Genomic DNA, 23,325 nt, shown 5'->3' with positions numbered 1-23,325 from the left:
CCAATTTGCTCAGAGTCACACAGTTAACAAGTAGCAGATTTGGGGTTCAAACCTACACCTTGGCTTCAAAGCCCGTGTTCTCAACTTCCATTCACTACTGAAAATAACCCTTCTGTGGGTGTGATGTAACCCAGTATCTGTACAAAACTCTTTGGTAGGTATTAGACAACATTACCAAGAAATTCCTGTCTGCATTGAGAAAGCCTTAACTTTTTGGTATTCATATGCAGGTCAAACCGATACCAAACAATCAAGCATCTCTTTGATTAAAAAAAAAATAAACAAGTTAATCATATTTTTCCATGAGCCACTTAAGTATAAATACTTATTCTCATTTATTTCTCTACCTCTACTTTTCATTCTAATTAAATGAACTCAGCATAGATGTTTCTATTGACTCTCTGTTTTATATGTCAGAAATTGAGGCCTGGAATATGAAGTCCCCTTACTGCTGCTCCTATTTGGGGAGAGTTGCTAGAAAAGAGTTGAGAATGCAACAGGCCTCAAAAGGGGAGCTGAGAAAGTCAAGGTTGGAAGGAGGAATCTGTGTCCATGCCCTTCTTCAGAAAAGCAATTAGGATCCCGAAATACTAGTTCTTACAGATTTTTTGAGACTAAAGACCCTTCCTTTGATCTCTCAACTATGACGCATGGGCAAGAACTCAAAGGTATGCCTGACCTGTGGTGGCACAGTGGATAAAGTGTCGATCGATCTGGAATGCTGAGGTCGCCGGTTGAGACCCCAGGCTTGCCTGGTCAAGGCACATATGGGAGTTGATGCTTCCAGCTCCTCCCTCTGTTCTCTCTAACTCTTTTCTCTCTCTTTCTCTCCTCTGTCTCTAAAAATGAATAAAAAAGAAAAATCTAAAAAGAGAGAAAAAAAGAACTCAAAGGTATCGTAAAGCCAGGCAGTGATGTCACTAACAAGACCTGTAAGGAAGTGGACTAGAGAATAACAAAAGGTTGACCCCTCCTAGAGATCTGGGAGCTTGGATGCCTGTTCTGGCTGTCCAAATGGCATGGAAGCACGTGTGGTCACCCTGATAGGCAGCATTCATGGTCAGCTGACAGGCTCATCTCAAATATCTGGGCTCTGGAATGTTTCTTAGGCTATGTGGGCTTCCCAGAGAAGAGGCACCGTGTGGTACCTAGGATGATATTCACTGGTGACCATCCCTCTTTGGATCCTGGATACCTCTTAGTAGATATAATGGACGTTACTAAATAGTATTCCACAGCACTCTCTGGACTCCCTCACTTCCTGCTTCCTATCCCAAAGAAACTCAGTTTAGATTAGGACAAGTTTTAATCCTAATCCAATGATGCTGAGGTTCAGCCTTGGTTATTCTCCATGGGAAGTATGCTACCGGAGGCCCTGGCTCCATGGAGGTGAGCTTTGACTCGCGCCTCACAGGCCACAGTGGCTGAGGCCACTTTCCATGAGGTATGTGTGGGCTGTGGGATACCAGCCAGGTGCATGATGTGCTCTGACTTACATGTGCATGTGCTATTCCTCCTAGTGGCATGTCACAGGGAGAGCCAGGCTCTTGGAGATGCTGCCCTGACCACTTGAAAACACTAGAGTGCCGAGTTCACGGTCTCACCAGGCCATTGCTGTCGGTGTCAAAACCCCTGTTCAGGCTGGTTTTCTTCAGTCTTCTCTGCCTTCTCTTTAGTGAGCAACACACACAGTTCCTTCCCTCAGGCGGGTATTGTCCCCTTGCCCTCCTTCCTCACTGTGCTTTGCATTGTTATGTCACCTGTTATTCAACTTTTCACTACTTTTATTCCTTCTTTTCCACAATTTTCAGTCTATTTTTGATATGTGCTGTCCAGTTTTTGTCCCTCTGTACCATTCACCATCTAAGAAAGCCACTAAGAAACAATCTAGACATTGTCGTAGCAATAAGAATGTGTGAGCTATCCCAAATATGAACAGTTCCAGTTTCAACTGTGTAAAAATAAAATAAAGAATACAATTGTATTTCTATATACCTGGTTCCACAAGAGACAAGGTAAAGAATAATCACTTCTGCAGCAGTGGGATTAATACAGGAAAACAGGTATGTGCATACAAAGAGGTTGCATCTAAAAAAAAATTCATAAAAATGCAACAGTGCATCCTCACTGTGTAGAATATGCTTTGCATCCAACTTTGCAAACACAGAGCTACCCACGTTCTGTTTCCTGAGGAAACAATAGAAAACTCCAGCTGCTTATTCTAATGCTTAGCTTCAGGGAAGGAGTAAAGGTTACAAAAAAATTAGTTGGCTGATATAATCCATCAATTTACTGCAAGACTACACACACACACACACACACACACACACATACACACACACACACACACATTATGTGTAAAGCCACCATGAGTGCATGTTTAATATTTATGAAGGTATTTAGATCATTAAAGAATTCCAAACTTGCCTGACCAGGTAGGTGGTGGCACAGTGGATAGAGTATTGGACTGGGATGTGGAAGGACCCAGGTTCGAGACCCCGAGGTCGCCAGCTTGAGCGCGGGCTCATCTGGCTTGAGCAAAAAGCTCACTAGCTTGGACCCAGGGTTGCTGGCTCCAGCAAAGGGTTACTCAGTCTGCTGAAGGCCCGCAGTCAAGGCACATATGAGAAAGCAATCAATGAACAACTAAGAAGTCGCAGCGCACAATGAAAAACTAATGATTGATGCTTCTCATCTCTCTGTTCCTGTCTGTCTATTCCTCTCTCTGACTCTCTCTGTCTCTATAAAAAAAAAAAAAGAATTCCAAACTTGTGCAATGTCATGTATGTAATAGACAATGGTTCTTAAAATACCAGAAAAAATTATATATTTCACTGAAGACAATCCCTAGAAGTAATTTGAAAAAAAACTCTTTTGATTCACATGAAATTCAATTTTTTATTGAAGCATTTGCCCCCTGTATCATGCATCTTACAAAATCCAGAATAGGTTGCTTTTCACAGAAACATAAAGATGAGGTGATTTTTCTCCCCAAAGCATAATTTCTTATTGATGTGTTGAAATAGCTTTTGGCAAAATTTTAGGCACATGGAAACAATATATATATATATATATATATATATAATATATATATTTATATATATATATTTGTAATATATATTTATATATATTTGTAATATATATATTTATATATATTTGTATGATGTATAATATAAAATAAAATAGAAGAGTATTTCTGTGTTTTAAGCTAGACTTTTTATCCAGAACATAAAAACCCATTAATTATTGGTTAATTCATATGAGGATTTTCCATGGCTGCACAAGTTAATGAGCCATGGAAGCTTTCTGCAGAATCATAAGGATATCTCTTGAGTCTAATTAATTTCTTGAAGTTTACTGGGAAGTGTTATTACAAGAAAAAAAAAATTTCTTATCTGCTCACAATGTTGCTTTAAAACTCTAGAACTTTCAGATGAACAATAATATAAAGTTTCTATTTTAGAATTGAAGTAAAAAATCAAAACAGAAATGTTGCATCCCTCCTCCGCCTGCCCCCCACCACCACCCAAACTGCCACTCCCACAAACTAACTCAGATCAGCTGGTTTTCTGCCGTGGTTTGTATCACAGGGAGTCCTTCGGTGGTCTGCACACAGGAGGGGCCGCTGGTCGCCTACTGCCTCCTGCAGTCCACAAGCAGCAGGTGTGGCCTCTTTGCCACCCCTGTGAGCCAGGTGGTCTTTCCTGGCTCTGTCCTTCCCTCTTCTTCCCAGCGCGCTCTGCACTTCTCACAGCTCCCCCACTAGGCGTCAACCAGGGGATTCAGTGTTTTCTGTCTAAAATGCTAGATAAGAATATAAAGGGAAGTTAAGAACCTGGTTTTTCATTTTTGGTTTTCCCACTTAGCCTCCCTTAATCTCTAGGAAGTTGTTCCGTTGCAGAAGAGCTGTGACAGGAACTTCCGGGACTGCTTTTCCATGGCAAGGAACCCAGTGTTCACCAACCTCGGTGGGCCTGGACATGGTCCTCGTGCAGCCCCTTCTCTTGAAGTATAACCTTTATAAAAATTATAGAAATAGGCTAGACCTGGTGTGAACTTAGCTTTGCCAACTATTCTGTGTCATCAGATGTTAAAATCATGTGTCCTATTCTGTAATGCAGGGCACATCCTACTCGCAATGGAATAATATATTTTTAAGTGATTTCTGAAAATGGGCTGTGAAAACTGTCTGCCACATGGCCCATGTTTGCACATCTCTATACAGTTACAATTGAGGAATTTGACAGTGTAACTCTGAATCTGATTAATTAAGAATGTGTAAAAACAAAGTTCTTGCATTACAGCTCGTTCCTTATCTTTGTGTCTTTTACTGTGATGTTGTAGAACTTGGATCATATGGAAAACTAAAATATTATGACACAATGACTGAAGAAGGTAAGAATAATTTTAGAATTGTATGCATTGGCTTTTTTTTATTTATGGTGTCTGTTGCTTGCCCATTTTTTTCCTCTTTGCATGACTTTCGTGACATTGTGTGATTTATTATTCGTTCTGCATTTTTGTCTAGTTTTTGCCATCGTGTTTCTTTGGTATTGGAGATGTGTAATACCATGGGTAATCATGTTATTCCATTCAAACGATCCAAACCATCTCAACTGTGTAACACACTCAGAGAAATGGTGTCAGCAATGTTAAAACAAGCACACACCCACGGTGTCAGCACTGGTTCCTCACAAGGATGTATACAAACACGTCCAACCAACACTCTTCTTATAATATGCCCTTAATTTCGGAGAGGGATATATATTCTGGTGCTATTCTGATCTATGCAAAGGAATATAGGATCTAAAGCAACTCCTAGACCTCAAGCCAGCTAGAAACCTGTTTCTGACTCAAGATCTGTAGGCTCCTGTCCTCAGCTCCCACAATTCCTGTTGACTCATCTGAGGGCATTACTCTGAGAGGCTGGTCACCATTCCAACCAGCAGAACTGTTTATGTTGAGATTCATCCTCTGTGAATATCACTTGGGCATATCATTTTAACCATTTCCCCTGGGTAACTGAAGTCTGACAGAGACCTATTTTTAAATGCATTTACTAATGAATTATAGGCACTATCCCACTGCACAGCCTTGCCCCAGTCAGAATTACTGTTTTAGAATAAATTCACCATGGAACAGCAATTTAAAAAGTTTGCACAGGGAGTTGTCCTATTGTCCTATCCCCCAACTCACCCCACACAGGCCTCTGCCTTTTATACAATAAATATTACATAGAATTTATGAAACAGTTGGGGTTTTTACATGAGTTTTACACTGATATTGACAAGAAATCAAAATGTACCCTGGAAGAGGAATCAGCCATTTTTATCCTTCAATGTGGGAGAGACTCCCAAATGTGTTGCATATCTTGTTTAGCTTTTAGTATTTCTGAGTTGCCTTAGTTTGCCAGGTTGCTTTGCATGCAAGAAACAGAACATCTGACAGCCCTCGGTAAGAGGAAGCCCCTTCGCAGTTCCTCTCCACCATGGCTTCTGCACAACACCCAAGCCCTTCTCTGCTGCTATCCTTGTGCTTTCAAATAAGCACTGTGATATTTTCTAAAGCCACAGACATCAGGATTAGGATCTCAGACTGGGCCCTATTCTACCCCAACAACTTGGGCAAATGCAGACATTTGGTCAGTGAGAGCTCCAAGGGCAGAAACTACTTATGGGAAGTAATGTCTTGCTGCAGAGAGGATAGAAGTAGCCCACACCTTAAAGGAAGGCCCTGTCCCAGCAGTTCTTTTCATTCCATGCCTTTGGACCACTTTGGTTCTTAGTGGTGATTGGCTTGAGAAGCTTGGGTCACTGATTTTATAATTTGATCACTCCTGCAGCATCTCCCTAGCCCTCAGCCCGGGTCTCATGGCTCAGGTGGCAGAGAGGTTTGTTAGCTTCTACCTGACCTGTCGTGACCCTTCACTCTCTTTACTCCCTTCTGTCCTTTGCTTTCCACCCTTAGGTTCCCATGGCCAGGGCAGCTTCTGCCCCATTTCTCCCTTACCCTGTTTCGCATGCGTGCGAAAGTTAGATGCAGGGAGGCAGTCAGACAGACATCCACCAGGCATGCCCACCAGGGGGCAATGTTCGGCCCCTCTGGGGCATTGCTCCGCTGCAGTCGAAGCCATTCTAGTGCCTGAGGTGGAGGCCATGGAACCATCCTCAGTGCCTGGGCCAACTTTGCTCCAGTGGAGCCTTGGTTGTGGAAGGGGAAAAGAGACAGAGAGGAAGGAGAGGGGGAAGGGTGGAGAAGCAGATGGGCGCTTCTCCTGTGTGCCCTGACCCTGAATCAAACCCGGGACTTCCACACACCAGGCCGACGCTCTACTGCTGAGCTAACCAGCCAGGTCCCCCTTGCCTTCTTTCTTTTCTCCCTCTTCCACATCCCATTTGAACCAGTGTTGCTCTCCAAATGCCCCCTTTCTTTTCCTCCTTATACCAGATCACATGAAGATGCAAAACTGCTACTTTCAATTTGATGGCTCCACCTGATAATGGCTGGGCTTTCTACGCAGGAAAACAAAGTCGAAATAATGTCTGCAGCCCTAGCTCTGGCATGGCTGTGAATTGTGTTTGGGGCCCTCACTGGTCACCTTAAATATTTCTTATTCTTCTCTTGACTTTCCTATCCCTTCGGGCATGTCCCTTTGTGTTCTCCTCTTAGCTGAACACTTACCCCCATCTCATGATACTAAGGCAGTGTTGTGTGTTCTCTGAAACACCAGTTTCATATGATGAAACAACTAATTTTGTAACAACCCAGAAAAAAAGGAAGCGAGATTGATTTCATAGTTAAGTAAATGGGAGTGTTTCTAAGTTAAGTTAAACGGGTTTCTTTATCATGCAGCTTGGAGCCTTCAGTGCTAACGTGCACTGCAGCATGTAGTCAATTGTGAAGAGCAATAAAGTTTTCAGGATTTCCCAGATTTCTTTGGCTAGAGAACCCATTCTCCCATGGGGCCTGTAGTGGGGCTGTTTTGGAAATGCTGACTAAGGTGTTATCTTTCCCCTAGCATGGGAACCTCTGAACGATTAGCCTTCTAAACACATAGAAAGGATACTTTGGACAGGAATCTTCCATCTAGACACATCAAACCATACCCTTTAACAGCTGCGTCCATGACAAGCCAGGCTTGGCTGAAACCTAATTTGGGGATTCTACCTAAAAGACTCAGAACTAGCTCAATAACCTCAGACCTGGCAACTGCCATGCAGGACTTCTTCAAACTCTCAAGGGCTTCTCCCTCTCATTGAAAATAATAATAACTGTGGAGGTAAACACACAATACAGTGTACAGAGATGTGCTGTAGAATTGGGCACCTGAAACCTGTATAATTATGTTAACCACCGTCACCCCAACACACTCAATTAAAGAATAAATAACAAAGCATTTAGCACTGGAAAAAAAAGAAAATGATAATAACCGTGATTTATGTCACTTCCATGTTATCCCATTGAAGAAGTTATAATTAAGATGAAGATGTTTTGAGCAGTAGTGAACTGGCTAGCCTTCAGGAAATACCTCCCTCTGGTGAAGCATTTCTGTTCACAATTTTAAAAATGTAACTAGCCCTTGGGCAGAGCTTTATTATAACTGCCCACATGACTAGTCATTATTTGTAACTATGTTCAGGCAATTCTCTGGATGTTGGGTGATGTCGTCTACTTGCAATGAGGTCTGGTTCTTTTTCCTCTAAAGTGGACAAAATGGGAAGATGGTTTATATGTGCCACCCCATCCTGACAGAAACTGATTTCCTAAATATGGAAAATTGTTCAGCGCATATTCAGTTCATTATTTTAGCATTTACTATATGCGAGTTACTCTGCTAGGTGCTTTGGGGAGACACAAGATTAAAAGGTGGGCAGGTGGCTCCCATGAAACTTGTAGGAATAAAACACAGCAATCACTGAGCCACCAGAAAAAACATGGTAAGTACCACAGGGATTCAGAAGAAGAGGACAGACTACAAGGGGAGGAAAGATTGCTTTCATCTGGGGGAAATGTTTTGTGGAGAAAGTAGTCTTTGAACTGGGCCTCAAAGGGTCAGTACATATGAGTTAAATTGGGGAAGGAGGAGTGGTAAGTTCTGACCTACCGGGCTGAGAGAGGGGCGAAAGGACAGGGCATGCTGCCCATCCCTGGTGCCTCCCACCTGCCAGGTGCAGTGCTGTGGGCTCTATGTATTTGATGGCAGTTAGTCCTTATAATGATCCCACAAGGTAGGTTTTATTGAAGATGAGAAAACCAAAGCTCAAAGAAGTACCTTATGAAGCTGAGAAAACTAAGACTCAGAGAAGCAAAGTAGTTTGCTCTGCAACTCAGAGGTAGTAGTTGTGGTGTGGGACTTGAACTCAGGACTGTGGCTTTCTCAGGCCCGGCCCTCTCGGCTCCCCTGTGGTTGTTCCTACAAAGTCCTATCAAGACAGCTCGATTGGCTACAGTATAAGAAGCGGGAAGAAAGGTAATGAAGACCATATTAAGGGAAAGGTTTGAACAGCCAACTGAGAATAAGAACATCATACAAGGAACAACAAGGAACTACTGAGTAAAACATAAATCCCTACTTGAACACTTTACCATAGAAAGTTTATTTTAATAAAACAATATTCTCACTCTTGGACAGTGAACAAAATCATGACATTTTCACAAAATTTGTTCTTGCCCTACACCCTTTCCCTCCCTTCTTCCTCTTTTAGGTGTTCTAGAACCTAAATAGGAGCAGCCCTGGGCCACACCCGACCTCATCTCCCACCCCAAGCCAATCAGCATTGTATCCACTCATTCATTCATTCCCTAACCACACTTAATGCTGACTGTCTGACAACACTCAGTATGCCCCAAGCACTGGCCTGAGTGCAGGGCTGTGCAGATTAAAGGCAGCTTTTCTCCTAAAGAACTCACACTCTAGTGGGGGACACAGGCAGAGGAGTGATAGGATGAGCAGGCCCAAGGTGCTAGGGAGCCTTAAAGGCGTCTCCACTGCCTTAGCCCTGATTCCCAAGATGACAACGATCTCACCGCCACCTGATGCTAATATGTCCACTTAATATTGACTGAGCTCATGCTTGGTATGAGACATTTCACTAGACTTGCTAGGTTAGTGAGCTTTGCTCCTCCCAAGGACTATGTTCTCTTCTGCAGCAAGATGTTTTCAGAGACACAAACAAAATAACTAGAAATAGCGCTTTGGTGACCTCAGATCCCCCTACATCCTCATGGCGCAGTGCTGCCTATTCTCGGAAGAGCAAAGTCCAATTTTACTTAACGTTAATAATCCATAGTTTATTTCTCATCCTCAAGTACACAAATTTCATACCGTTGTCACTCTGCACAATTCTCAATTAAGTTACATTTGGCTTCCTTACTAAAATTACTCTAGATGCAAATGTAAAAAGTTAGTTGAAAAGACAACAGACTTATGCAATAGAACAAGATAAATTATAAAGAAGTACTATTGTTAGCTCTTCAGAGATAAATATTAATAGAAATATGTAGGTAGGTAGAGAGACAGAAATCCTGACTAATATCTTGCAAAGAATTGATGTATAGGGAAGCTTGCCTGCAATGCATTTTTCTAAACTTATTGCCACTTCATAGAAGCCATTCCAAAAAAATAATTTCTCCACTAGTTAAAAGGTCAATTTTGTTCACTTGTATCAGAAAAAAATAGAAAAAGTTATATCAAAGGCAAAAATTGTAACAATCTGTTCCTTAATGAAGTTAACACTACTGTTTCATGGCAACCAACTGCCCCTTTACCAAGCTGAGACATTAATAATGTCTTACATGAATGAATCATGGGATCCTAATTAGGCTGGTGGCTGAGTTTTTAAAATCCCTATTATTTCAAAGAAACAAAAGCACTTTCAGGTCACTTGGTCTAGCCAGTCATTTGATATTCTTTTTTGTTTTTTAAAAGCAAGAAACACAGAGAGAGGGACCTATAGGGACAGACAGACAGGAAAAGGAGAGAAATGAGAAGCATCCGTTCTTTGGTGGGGCACTTTAGTTGTTCATTGATTGCTTTCTCATATGTGCCTTGACCAGGGGACTCTAGCTGAGCCAGTGATTTCCCCTACTCAAGCCAGTGACCTTGGGCTTCAAGCCAGTGACCTTTGGTCTCCAGCCAGTGACCATGGAGTCCTATGATCCCACACTCAAGCCAGCGACCCTGCACTCAAGCTGCTGAGCCCGCGCTCAAGGCAGCAACCTCAGGGTTTTGAACCTGGGTCCTCTGCATCCCAGTTTGATGCTCTATCCACTGCACTCCTGCCTGTCAGGCACATTTGATATTCTTAATTGCAGTGAAATAGTCCACACTTTTTCATAGAGAAATGAGTTTTGGAATACAACTCACTAGTGTTTTTCATTGCCCAAGATGTATTCTCTGAAAATGTAATCCTAAAACAGGTGTTATCTGAGCCCTTCATCTTATATTTTAATCCTTGCTTGAACAGATGAGATTCTGTTATATGCACGGATGTATCAAATGAGATAGATTCATCTGTATATAGCAGAAAAACCAGATTAAAAATGGCTTAAGTCAAAAGGAAGTTTCTCTCTCAAGTAAAAAAGGTCCAGAAGCAGGCTACCCGTGGTGGCTGTGGAGGCTCCTCCCATCCTTCTGCTCCACCATCCTTGTATTTGACTTTCAGCCGCAAGGGCACCTCATGATTCAAGATGGCTGTTTTGAGAGCTCCAGCCATCACATCTATACTCCTTGAAGGAGGAAGAGTCAAAGTGATTTTCCCTAGCTATTTTGTTTTCTTTTTAAGGAGCATCCTTTTAGATCCTCTAGTAAAACTGCCTACAGTTACATGGCTATCCCTGGTTGCAAGAAAGCTTGGAAGTGTAGTTTGTTAAACTGTTCATTTGTATCAGAAAAATATAGAAAAAGTTGTCATGTCAAAGGCAAAATTATAATGATCTTTTTCTTAATGAAATTAACACTACTGTTTCATGGCAACCAACAGCCCATTTACCAAGCTGAGAAACTAATAATGCCTTATATAAATGAATCATGGGGTCCTAATTAGGCAGTTAAACTGGATGACTTGCTCTCCCCATAATTCAGGTATCATGTCATTAGGATGAAAAGGGAATAGATATTGGATAGGTAACATGAAATGTCTCTATAAAATACAAATATCACTTTTGTATAATTATCAGTTGATGGGGAAGACTGAGAAGAAAGCAAGCTATGTGAAGACTATTGAGAGCTTGCGTTAACTTTGAGATGCCTGGGAGATATACAAATGCAGATGTGGAAAGAGCAATGCCTGTAGAATCTGGAGCTTGGTGGAGAGGTCAGGGCTATGGATATAAATTTGAGAGTCACACAATGCAGGTGTTACTTAAAGCTACAGAAGTGGATAAGAATACCTAGGTAATGAATGAGGAAGAGGAGTACAAGGTTTGACCCTGGGTACTCCAAAATTTAGTCTGGGAAGAAGGGGGGAGGGAAGGTCTCATTAAAGGAGACTAAGGTGGGCAGCGATCCCAGAGAAACTGGCATCCTAGAAGCCAAGAGTATAACTCTTCCAAAGGAGGGCAGTGAAAAGCTAATAACATCAATGAATTGACCCATGAGATCAAAGAATTGTAGTAGACAGATAAAAAGTGACGGACAAAAGGTGAGATGCTTCAAAGCAGGAGTTTGGGAGTGGTGCTATTATTATTAATGAAGAGGTCCAGGGTCTGACTGCAAGAGTGGATAAGGTAAGCTGCAGGCAAGGGTAGCTGAAAGCAAGTGGGTTCGATGGCGAGGATCCACATGTGCAAGGCCCACCCACATAAAATTACCAAGAGTGGTGGCAGGAATAATGATGGGAAGAAAACAGTGAATTGGGTTCTGATATCTTCAGGAACGTGGAAAGGGTGGCAGGGAAGTCAGCTGGAATATAGGTGGTAGATATCATTGGCTTGTGCTTCAAAGGAGGGAGAAAAAGGATCCAGATGTTGTAAAGAAGAGAGGATAGAATGTGGGGCATTTGGAGAGACAGGAATCTGTCACTTTCAAGGTCCACAGGAGAAAGGGGACCTTTAGGAAACAGACCAGTTTTAGTTGGAACAACAAGGGACTATTCAGAGAAGGGGTTAAGGAGACAGAGATAGATTGATGAGAGGGGTGGGAGATTGAGTCAGGTCAGAGATTTTCAGAGCCACGTGGAAATGAATGTCTGGATGGTGATGGATGATGACCCGGAGGCTCTGCTGAAGTAGAGAAGGCTGTAGCATGGAATGAGGACAATCCAACACTGTGTTAGAATTTCTGACTTGGGATTGGTCCTGTAGACAGTTTACAGTGATGAAGTAGGATCTGTCTTTCCAGAGGACAGGAGCTTTGGGGAGCCCCATAAGTCCAGCTGGGTGTAGAGAAGGGTGTGGAAGGAAATCAACCTTCCTCAGATCAGGGAGAGAAAAGTCAGCACAGCATAGCAAGACCTTTCCTACAGGTATGGCCAAAGATGTAATGACTTGATTCAGAAGGAAGTCCCCCTTATCTGACAAAAGAGTATTCAGATAAAGACACCTTGATGCCCTTCCCAGACCTGTGTCCAAGATTCTTTCCTGATGCCTTTTATTAAATGTGATGGCAGACATTGGTTTGCAGTCTACTTTTAAGATTAAACCTCTGAAAACTTGATCTTGCATTTTAGTTAAGCTAAATTGCAGTAGGTAGGTTCCTGGGCTACAGCTTCTGAAATAAAAGGTTTCTGTATTATTTGATCCAGTTCATAAATAAACTATTAATATGGTTATATATAGCAACTAGTCTGTTACATAATTCCTGTGAAATAAACCTTTAAAAGAAAAAACTATATTCCCTTTCAGTTATAACACAAACTTTTAGCACAGTAGAAATTATAAATCACAAATTAATTTTAACTATTCATTTCATTATAAAAATATTACATACATACAGAGGTAGATAAAAAGCAAACAACACTACATAAGAAAAGACACAAAAAATGAGTTTCCCTTTTACCCCCGATTCCATTCATTCCTTAGAGTTAACCATTTTTATCAGTTTTTTTTTTAACATATTGTCTTTTCTTTCTATACAATGTTTTATACCTGGCTTTTGTTTATTAACATATCTAGGAGATATTTCCATATCAGCACTTTTAGAATCTTCTCATTCCTTTTATCAGCTGCATAACAGTCCACTGCATGACTCTTCCATGGTAGGTCAATCCATTCCCTGTTGATGAACATTTAAGATATTTCCATTTTAGTTTATTCATCTAGCTAATACAACAGTGCTACATGAGCATCTTCACTGCCCATGAAGTAAAGTCTACTGAGTGGGAGATATGTAAAATAAATTCCTAGAAATAGAAATAACAGAACAACAAATATACACATTTCACATTTTGAAAGATATTGACAAATTGCCCTCCAAAGGAATTATACTGCCACAAATAGGGAATGAGCCTCAAATAAATTTAAATAAGTCCTTTGAATAGAGATTCAAACTGACTTTATTACAAAGCAGATTAGCCTTTGTAATGTAACTATCTTCTTATTTACTTGTTTTAGAAACTTGAATTTTTAGCAAAGTTGATTTAAAGCCAAGATGCATTTAGGATCGAAGTCTTTGTCCTCTCTACATTAAATGATGAGGCTGTATCTTCTTGACAGAATATCCAGTTTCCACAACAGCATGTGCCTTTCGTACCTCCCAACCATTCCCTGCAGAAGGTCTGAACAGCACACTACAAGTTACCTTTCTAACCTTCCAGTTACCAAAGCAGGAGCCCTGCTGTGCACAGACACCATTTTCAGTACCATGCTGTTTCATTCATTCCAAATTTATGGTTTAACTCATCCAATCCAACTCTCCATAACCAGAGGTTTTTCTGGGTTCTTGGGAACAGATGCTCTTTGTAAGTCTGGGCCTTAACCAAAAAATATATGTATTTAACTCATCAGTTATTAATCACATTACTTTTTTTAGGGATGTATTCTTATAAGTATCTCCCTGGAGCTGGATCTTAGGAAGACAGCAGCCCAGTGTGTATGCATAACCAGACTAACCAGCTAGTAACCAGCTTCAAATCTAGCAGAAAGACCAAACCAGCTGTGTGGTCTTCCTGAGAACCAGGACCAAGGAAGTCTTCTAATTAGAATACATCCAGCTTTTCAAACTTCATTGCATCTTATTTTCGTGATCTAAACTGTCAGCAGTAAAAGCAGAAAGATTGGACCTGGCAAGTAAAGGCAGATTTTGCCACATTGCATATGTAGAAGGTGTTAAGTGGCAGCAGAAGGCAAATGGTGGATGCTTCTTTTTGTCTATTTCTGACATCCCTAGAGCTGAAAATGTTAAGTTGCCTTCATCAGTCAGACTTGAATACTGTTATTATATATATATTAATAATATAATTTCCCACCCCCTTGAAGCTTTCTTTTTTTAAAAAAAAGTGAGGATCTCTTTTACCAGGAAGTTAACATGTTCAATTAAGCATGGTATGTTTCTCTTTTGATTCAATCTGAAATGAAATGAATCATCTCATTTTAGTCATGGGCCATTGAGCCTTCAGTCATTTAGTTAAGAACTCTCAGCATGTGTTCACACTTCTGTTAAAAACCCACATTTCAAATGGATAGACAAGCATCAGTTTGTAATGTAAAGTTGAAGATTCAAAAAAAAAAAACCCAGAAAATAGAAATTTGGCTTAACTGATGATTCCTCAACACATGGAATCCAGGTGACAGGAGGTAATGTATGCACATAATATAGTGGCTACTACTGAATAAATGTTAGCCATGTCTAAAACCTCTCGCTTTGCATCATGCTAAACAATTCAGTAATACATAGACTCATATGAAAACTTTTTTTTAAGTTTTGTTTTTTACATATAATGCAGATTTATTGAGCACCCACTATTTGCTGTGAACAAATCCAGACTCTGCCCAAATGAATAGATTAATATCACAACTCATTTGCAGAGAGATATATCCAAGAAATGGACTTTGACAAACTGACTCAGAAGAGATCTTTCCAGCCAAGTGGTAATGGGGCTTGATGTTGGCAAATCTTGGGATCTGAGTCCTGCCCTAGTAAAGTGATTCTTTATTCATTTTCCTGACAGATATCCACAGGGTGCCAGGCATGGGAACAAGAGGAGGACGTTCATTCAAACCTTTTATCTGAAAGCCCCTACCTGGCTCAGAACTCCTAAACTGAGATCAAACAAACCCCTTTGAGAACCTCTGTGTGTGAGCCATTTGTATCTGTATATATGAGATAGACTTGTTCAGAAAATTAAGTTCCTAAAATAACAAAGCAGGTGACCTAAAATGATAAAGAACATTAGCTCTCAAGCGGTGTCAGCCCCAGCTAAGGTCGGTAAATTGGCCCTTTTGCTGAAGCAGCGTCTGCTGCCATCTGATACCTGCTGTGAGTTTTCTGGTTTGTAAAATTCCAGTTTTGCCTGACCTTGATTGATTATCTGTTTAAAAAAACAATACCAGAGTCTCAACAGGCAATTAACTGTAAACACTATTAGACTTTGAAAACTTAATCACAGCATTAACAAAGAAGGGAGTCCGGTGCGTTCTCTGCAGTGTGCTCTGGTCCTTCCCTCGTTTTCTGCCCCCAAAGGGATCAGAAACTCTGAATAGGTTTTCATCCAGCAAGCACTCCAAGCACCTGAAATACACACACACACACACACACACACACACACACACACACACACATTTCCTTCTTTGTTGTTTGTGTTGTTATCTTTATAAATACTTATTAAGGACCAGCCTAGGAAGTAAGCACTGAGGGGATGGATGAGAGAAAAACAGCATCCCTGTCCATGAGGGACCACCAGGGAGGGTCAGCCAAACTTCTCGCGGCTCTGTGATAACTTCTATGGGAGGTCAGGGCCAGGATGCTATGACAGAGAAGCATGTCGAGGGGTCTGCCCGCCCAGGAAAAGGGCTGAGGGAAAGCTTCCTGAAAGATAAGATGCCTAAAGCAGAGTCTTAAAAAGGAATAAGACAAGCAGATAAGAAGTGTGGAGCATTCCAAGCCCTTGAAAGATAAATAGGAGGGATGCCAGCAATGTGATTTAACACTGGGATACCAACTAAGAGGCTATAACCAGAATCCAGTCTGGAGAGGTTGGCTCTAATGTGTACAAAGGTAGAGTCAAAAAGGACTTGGCAACAAGTTGGATGAGGGTGAGAGATGGCTAGAAATACTGGGCACATGGAAACCACCAAAAGAAAATACAAGCAGAAGAGCCTAGGAAGGAGGATGGCCTGTGGGTTTGAGGCATGTTGAGTTTAACCATCAGAGGGACTTCCAAGTGTAGATGTCCAGAAGTCCATTGGATAAGACGATCTGAGCCAGAGATCTGAATTTGGGAATCTCCAACACTCAGGTAGGGGTCCTTTGGGTTCTTTGGGAGAATGCAAGGAGTGAGGAAGACAGAGCAAGGAGGGGGCCCTGAGGAAAAATGCAATTGAAGGCACGTCCTAGGGAGTCCTTGAAAATCAAAGAGGAACTTGACCAGGCAGTGGCGCAGTGGATAGAGTGTTGGACTGGATGCAGAGGACCCAGGTCCGAAACCCCAAGGTAACTGGCTTGAGCAAGGGTTCACTTGGTCTGCTGTAGTCCCCAGTCAAGGCACATATGAGAAAGCAATCAGTGAACAACTAAGATGCCGCAACCAAAAATTGACGCTTCTCATCTCTCTTCCTTCCTGTCTGTCTGTCCCTATCTGTCCCTCTCTCTCTTTCTCTCTGTCTCTGTAAAAGAAAGAAAGAAAGAAAGAAAGAAAGAAAGAAAGAAAGAAAGAAAGAAAGAAAGAAAGAAAGAAAGAAAGAAAGAAAGAAAGAAAGAAAGAAAGAAAATTAAAGAGGATTTCGAACAGAGGGGTGAGGAATATAAGATGCCACTGAGCCATCCAATCACAAGGACGCAAAAGTGGCCAAAGGTAGATTTAGTGGCATTGTGCTGACATATGCCATGTGCATGCAGAGTTAAGTAGTGGGAGAAAGGAGCAGTAGGACGCGGAGGCACTGGCATAGACCTATCTTTCCGGAGGCTTGACTGTGAAGGGAAGGAGAGAGGGATAGCACCAGCAGAAACCTGTATTCAGGGGAAAGTGGAGAGAGACTTGACCATGATTTTGTGCTGATGGTGAAGGAATGGATTGAAATTTGAAGATGATGAATTAGGCAAAGTCCCCAGGGAGGAAAGAAGTGGGAAGGAAGGACAAAATATTGATCTTTAAGATGTCAGCTTTCAAAAACACTGGAAATCTTCCAAAATGTTTATGAAAGTACTCTGATATTTCCAATGATAAAGTGACCCCACCAGAGGAGATCACAGAACCAATTCACACGTTGACAGACCTGTTCTTTATATATGACTCCAAAGGTTATTATGAAAAATTATTTTTAAAATTCTTAATAAGGAAATCTGGCTGCTTCATTTTATCATATGTGTTTGGCCACCACTTGAGATACAATTATGTATATAGTCTCATTAATTATAGGAACTAGTCTTTTGATTATGTCTATAAATATAACTACAATTAAATTATGTTAATCATTTGTATTAGGTGGTACATTCATAAAACATTTACTAAAGATAGCTTATAAAATAGTTCATTACAATACTAGTTTAATTTATATTCTTATCACTGGAGTCCTATAATAAATGGTTTTACATGATGCTTTACAAAAATTAGAAAAAATAATTTAGAGGTTGTTCTTCAAAAATAGATTTAAGGATAAATGAACTCTGTGTTCTAGGAGTTTTTTATTTAAGATGAAATTATTATATTTAATGTTTAGCTTTTAAAAATAATAATCAGACCAGATCCTATGAGGTGAATCGGCTGCCCTCTGAGGACAGTTTATAGAACGGAAAAGGAGTTTATCCCTTCAAGCTGCTAGGTAGTGTCTTCATTTGTGAACCTCTCACTATTCTGTGAGTTTCCGTACCCTCCTGAGAGGGCCCCACCATCAGAGCATGAATCTTAAGCCCTGTTTCTTGTCTGTCTCTGTCTGTAGACTGTAAACTCTACAAGAGCACCTCTGAATCTGCCTTACTCACCAAACACTGCCTGGTCCACCACACAGGTCTGGTTAATATTTGCAGAGTGGAAGACTGTGGTTTGTACTGACTTGAAAGAAAAGCTCAGACTGCCCAGGGGAGCTTTGCTGTAATTCAGTGGGTGTATATGATGTGCCAACATTATTCTAAGACACTTCTTGAGGGTCTCAGAGAGGGCGGAGAAGGTCCCTTCTCCGGAAAAACCTGCCCTCTAGTGGGGAAATCAGACATGTGGGTAGCAAGCTGAAGTAAGGGCTATTATGGCAGGGATTCAGTCAAAGTGCCGTAAGAATGATGGATTTCCGCTTGGGAAGGAGGAATGTGGGTACGGGTAGAGAAAGCTTCAGGTTGGGTCTTCACTTAGGCCTTAGCAAATCAGCATCTTAATAAAGAAGGAGAGGCCGAAGCTTTCCTGCTCTGCCCTCTGCTGTGCTCACTGCACCTCCCCCTTTCCTGCTCTGCCCTCTGCTGTGCTCACTGCACCTCCCCCTTTCCTGCTCTGCCCTCTGCTGTGCTCACTGCACCTCCCCCCTCCCCTCTCACTCAGAGGTTCCCTCAGCCCTCACCTTGTAGCCCTGGCAATGGGCAGGCAGCGGATGACGGTGCGCCTCTCTGTCTCCCACCTCTGAAATATGAATATCTGGTCCACCCCACATTCTCCTATTTACTTCCAGAAAGTTCCTGGGGTCATGTGGACTCTCAGACACACTGGCCCCATGGGCTTGGGTAGACCTGAAAGGATTTACTTTGGGTCATTCGCCAACAAGAAGCATGTTAAAGAGTTATAACCTCACCCATTTGCCTGGAAACCACAACAAACACAAAGATTTATTGAGCCCTACTGGGTGCTGGGGATGCAACAGTTAACAAAACCTGTGGAAATCCCTGCCCTCCTGGAGCTTGGCTACTGATGAAAAGCAGCAGACAAACAAGAGTAATAATGATATAGTATATTAGAGGATGACAACTGCTTCAGAGAAAATATACGAGGACAGGAGATGCTGAGAGAAGCTGCAAATGGAAATAGGCTGCACAGAGAAGTCTCGATGAGATGGCATTTGAATAAACACTGATAGATGTTGAGAGAGTGAGTCTAGTGGGTTTCCGGAGGAAGAACATTTCAGGTGAGGGGAACCAGCAAATGCCATGGCCCTGAAGTGGGAGAGTGTACAGTGTTTTCCAGAAATAGCCAAGAGGCCAGTATGGCTGGAGCAGGGTGCCTGGGCAAGTGGAAGGAGATGCAGCAGGGTGGTCTGGGTGGGCTTCACCAGTCTTTGTGGAGACGTTAGCTCTCACTTCTACCTGGGGAACCACAGCAGGATTTTGCACAGAGACTAGCAGCATGATCTGAGTGACTGATTCCCAAGGGTGCTGGGATGAGATCAGCCTGGGGGATGGAGAGGTCAAGGTGGAAGGGGAGACTAGTTAGGAGACTAGCAGAATTATTCCTACCAGACCTGATGCTGGTTGGGTAGGAGTGGGGGGGTCAGGTTCAGAAATATTGTTTAAAGTATAAACAGAGAAACAGCAGGTTTGCTAATGGTTTGCATCAGGGGTGCGAGAAAGGAGTCCGGAAGAGCCCAAGGTCAGTGTTGGCAGGCTGCCACATCAGTTCTGTTGCATGACTTCTCAGATACATGATGGAGGATCTGAGTAAAGTCTATGCTTCCAGAAAAAGGGGCGGGGGCAGGGAATAAACAGAAGGAAAGTTCAGGTGCACTTTTGCTTTTTAAACTGCTGCCAAGCCTTTAACTACAGAGACAGGCAGAAAAGGCAGAACTGAAAACACAAAAATAGATTCAAATACGCTATTTTCAAGTTTCCCCTTCTGTTTCACTTTTTTCTCTTCTTCTCCCAAACCAAGGTATGTTCACGGGTGTGTGCATGGGCGTGCCCTTTGCATCTGTCTGTCCCTCTCGTCCCATCTCTCCCGTGCCCTGTGCTCCGATTGTTCTTTGTCAGTCGGGGGCTGATCTGATCACCATCCCACTGTGACACTGCCTATTACAGGCGTGGTGGAAAAGATGTAAAGGAATTTCCAGGGGTCATTTTAGCTCATTAACAGCAGAACAGAAGCAAAATTAATTTCCTTAGAGTGAACAGAGCCTCCAAAGGTTATTTTGTGAGGCTGCAAGGCTGCTTGGGGCTTCCGTCTGACGTCAGAGTGATTGAGTCAAAGATTTTGATTCCTGGTTGTTTTTCAAAATCTGTTCTTATTCCCATTCAGCCCTTAGGCTTTGATCTTTTCCTTCCACATTTTCCTCCGTTCCCTTCAACAGCACTCTCCTCTCTCCTGGGTGCACTCAGCTGGCATTCTTTTGCAAATTGCAGACCAAGGTAAACTGTATTAAAGTTGTGAACTAGGTTTAGACATAGGTGCTCATGAGTTAAGCAGAATTTGCTATTCTGAGATTTTAAGTATACAAATATCTGTGGCTCAATAAAAATACAACGGCTTTAAGGGTTTACACTGAAACAAAGTATTTTTTAAGGTTGCCTTAAACCCTGCTTTAAAAATCACTCCATTCAATTTGAAAAGTACTCAAAGGCCCTGGCCAGTAGGCACAGTGGAGAGAGCGTCGGCCTGGCATCCGGATGTCCCGAGTTTGATCCCCACACATGAGGGCACACATGAGAAGTGACCATCTGCTTCTCCTTTCCTTCCTCTCCCCCTTCCTCTTCTCCTCTCGCAGCCAGTAGCTAGGTTGGTCTGAGCATCGGTCCTGGACACTGAGGATAGCTTAGTACTCGCACATCGGCCAGGTGGATCATGATTGGGGCACATGCGGGACTCTGTTTCACTATCTCCCCTCCTCTCACCTTAAAAAAAAAAAAAACGTACTCGAATATATCTAAATATATCTTGATTCTTTATCCCCCAGCACAAGGCTACAGTTGTTTCTTAGATCTCGCCCTCTGGGTTTGCATCAACCTTGACACCAACACAAAATCTGAGCATAAAATAACATATCGCAGCAATCCCTTTACCACCTAGGTCTCCTGCATCTGAAGCTGCTAAGAAACAGTTCTATGTCGAATATCAATTTATTTTTGTTTTCAGTAATTTATGGGAAGAATGTCCTGTTGGTCACTCTCATAATAATAACCCTTTCTGAGTAAATGCTTGAACATTTGCTGTGTCTGTGACCATCTAAATCCCTGGTGTGTGTTAAGGCATTGAACCTTCCAACAACTGTGTGAAGCAGGTGTTCTTATGACCCCATTTTAAAAATCAGAGCCTGAGACACAAAGGAGTTAAAATTCTGGAAGTTAAAAGTCAAGAAGTTCTTTAGAGCCGACCCAAGTCCATGGTGCAACTGCAGTAGATCCCTGCCTGTGCTCTGCCCGCACAGGGGATGAGAAAAGGGCTGGTCACTATCTATTCTTTTTAATATTGGAAATATATCAATGTTTAAAACACAGAAGGCCAGCTCCATCGCCTTGACTTTCGCCATTTCAGGAAAATATAAAGTGACCCTTTCCCTAATCAGTTTTAGAACTGACTTTCAAGGACTCACTGAAACCTCAACCCGAAGCCAAGAAGGCCCCTGGGATGCTGAAACTGTCCGTCAGGCCAGGACGTGGCTGATTGCACAATCCTGCCAATGCGGATTGAGGAAAGGGAAGATGTCGAGAATTCTCCTAGAGCAACTCAAAGCCGTGTCGGCCTTGCCCCTGAGCTTTTTCTTAATTTATCTTTCTTTTTCCTTCTATTTACAGATTTCTTCCAATGCCAGGCATTGTGATAAGCTCCTTACACACATTTTCTCCCTTAAACTGTGCATTTGACTAATGAGCCAATGCCCATTGGGATCCTTATTTAATGGGAAAACTGAAGCTTAGAAATACTCAAGAACTTACCAAAACTCACCCAGCAGAACAAGTAAAGGAGGCAGGGCTTCAACTCAGATCTACATGCCTCTACTGTCACATCCATTTGATCACAACATTGTGCTGTCCCCGCACACACACCTTGCTTGGTGTTCTCCCCAACTTGTGGCCTCAAGCTCCACAGGCCCTGAAGGTGCCATGCTTTCTGACCCCAAGGGTCACTTTGAGAATCACAGGTTCTGTGATGGCTTCTGTCCTGGGGACCTCATACTCGCTCTTGTCCTATTGACCTCTTCCTCACAGCTTCTCTAAGAAGGTGCCCAGGGCCAATCCCAGGAGTATCTGTGGGTCTGGAATGGGCACGAGTTGCTCGTCAGGTTCTGCCCTACGACGCTCAGGGAGCACACCTGCATGCTAAATTCTGAAGGTGGGCTTTCAGCTGCTGCTTTTCTAGAAACCCGTCTTTAAAAGAAACTCCTTTCAGGCTGCACAACAGCTGTTGTCAGCATCGCAGAAGGCAGAGTGGTAATCAGGTCACACTAACTGGGACAAAGGTTGCATTCAAGTTGAAGAAGTGGGTGGAGGAGCTGGCTCCCAGTCAGCCTCTACAGCTCTGCCTCATGGCAGGTCCCTCGGGTTAAACCCGATGAATAAACAAATAAGGCCGATCCCCACCACCTTTCAATTGCATAGAAAATCCAGGTGCAGTGGGAAAAGTGGTGATAGTCCGCCAAAGCCTTGATGTCCTGTCACAGTGTTTGAGAGCCTATGAAATCCCAATTCTGCAAATCATTTCCTACCCTATTCTCCCAGCCCTCCTTTAGAGAATTTGGGAAAGCCAGTCCATGCGTGACAGTGACCATCGCTGTGATATTTCCGAGAAGATGGAGTAGCTGACCTCTATCGTAGCTTTTGGGTCTCTTTTATAATCATTTTTTTTCTGATATATATCTAAGCTCTGAAAAGGTTCTTGAAACCACAAGCAATATGCAAGCAGCTAGTTTCTATCAAATATCTTTCTCTCCCATGATTCATGACTTTGGGGCATCACTTGGGTAATTTCAGGTTTTATTTCCACAGGCTTATTTGTTTTCTCTTTTGAATGCTTTCTTGCTTTATTATTATCTTATATATCATTTTAAAATAGCAATTATTGATCACATTTATTTCATAATGCTGCTGAATGTTCCAAGTTCAAAGAATGACCCTGAGGCCACTGAACAGTTTCGGTAGTAGAAGCATCATCTATAAAGTTTCAGAACTTCCTTCTTTCTCTTCCGGGCTTTTCAGAAGATGATTTGAGCATTTATTGGAGTGCCCTTCCATAAGAAGTACCTCTCTTTAGGCTTAAGTCAGGAAGTGTCCCATCTATGCTCCCTGGGCAACCTCCAGACAATGACAGTCCGGCCTATCTACCT

General features: G+C 42.2%; 1 protein-coding gene across 2 annotated transcripts in view; it reads left to right on the top strand.

The window, feature by feature from the left end:
• The window catches only part of SLC24A2 (solute carrier family 24 member 2), a 269,177-nt gene that overhangs the window by 196,195 nt on the left and 49,657 nt on the right, over positions 1-23,325 (top strand). The window contains exon 5 of one of the 2 annotated variants that reach the window (XM_066368253.1): positions 4,345-4,395. The exons of the other annotated variant lie outside the window; for it this stretch is intronic. Coding sequence (XP_066224350.1) covers positions 4,345-4,395 — 51 coding nt within the window. The remainder of the gene's footprint in view (positions 1-4,344; positions 4,396-23,325) is intronic. 2 annotated transcript variants of the gene reach the window in all.

This window comes from Saccopteryx leptura, chromosome 2 (assembly GCF_036850995.1).
Source record: "Saccopteryx leptura isolate mSacLep1 chromosome 2, mSacLep1_pri_phased_curated, whole genome shotgun sequence".
Taxonomy (NCBI): Eukaryota; Metazoa; Chordata; class Mammalia; order Chiroptera; family Emballonuridae; genus Saccopteryx; species Saccopteryx leptura.
The sequence above is the reverse complement of the archived record's forward strand: the minus strand, read 5'-3'. Positions and strand labels throughout refer to the sequence as shown.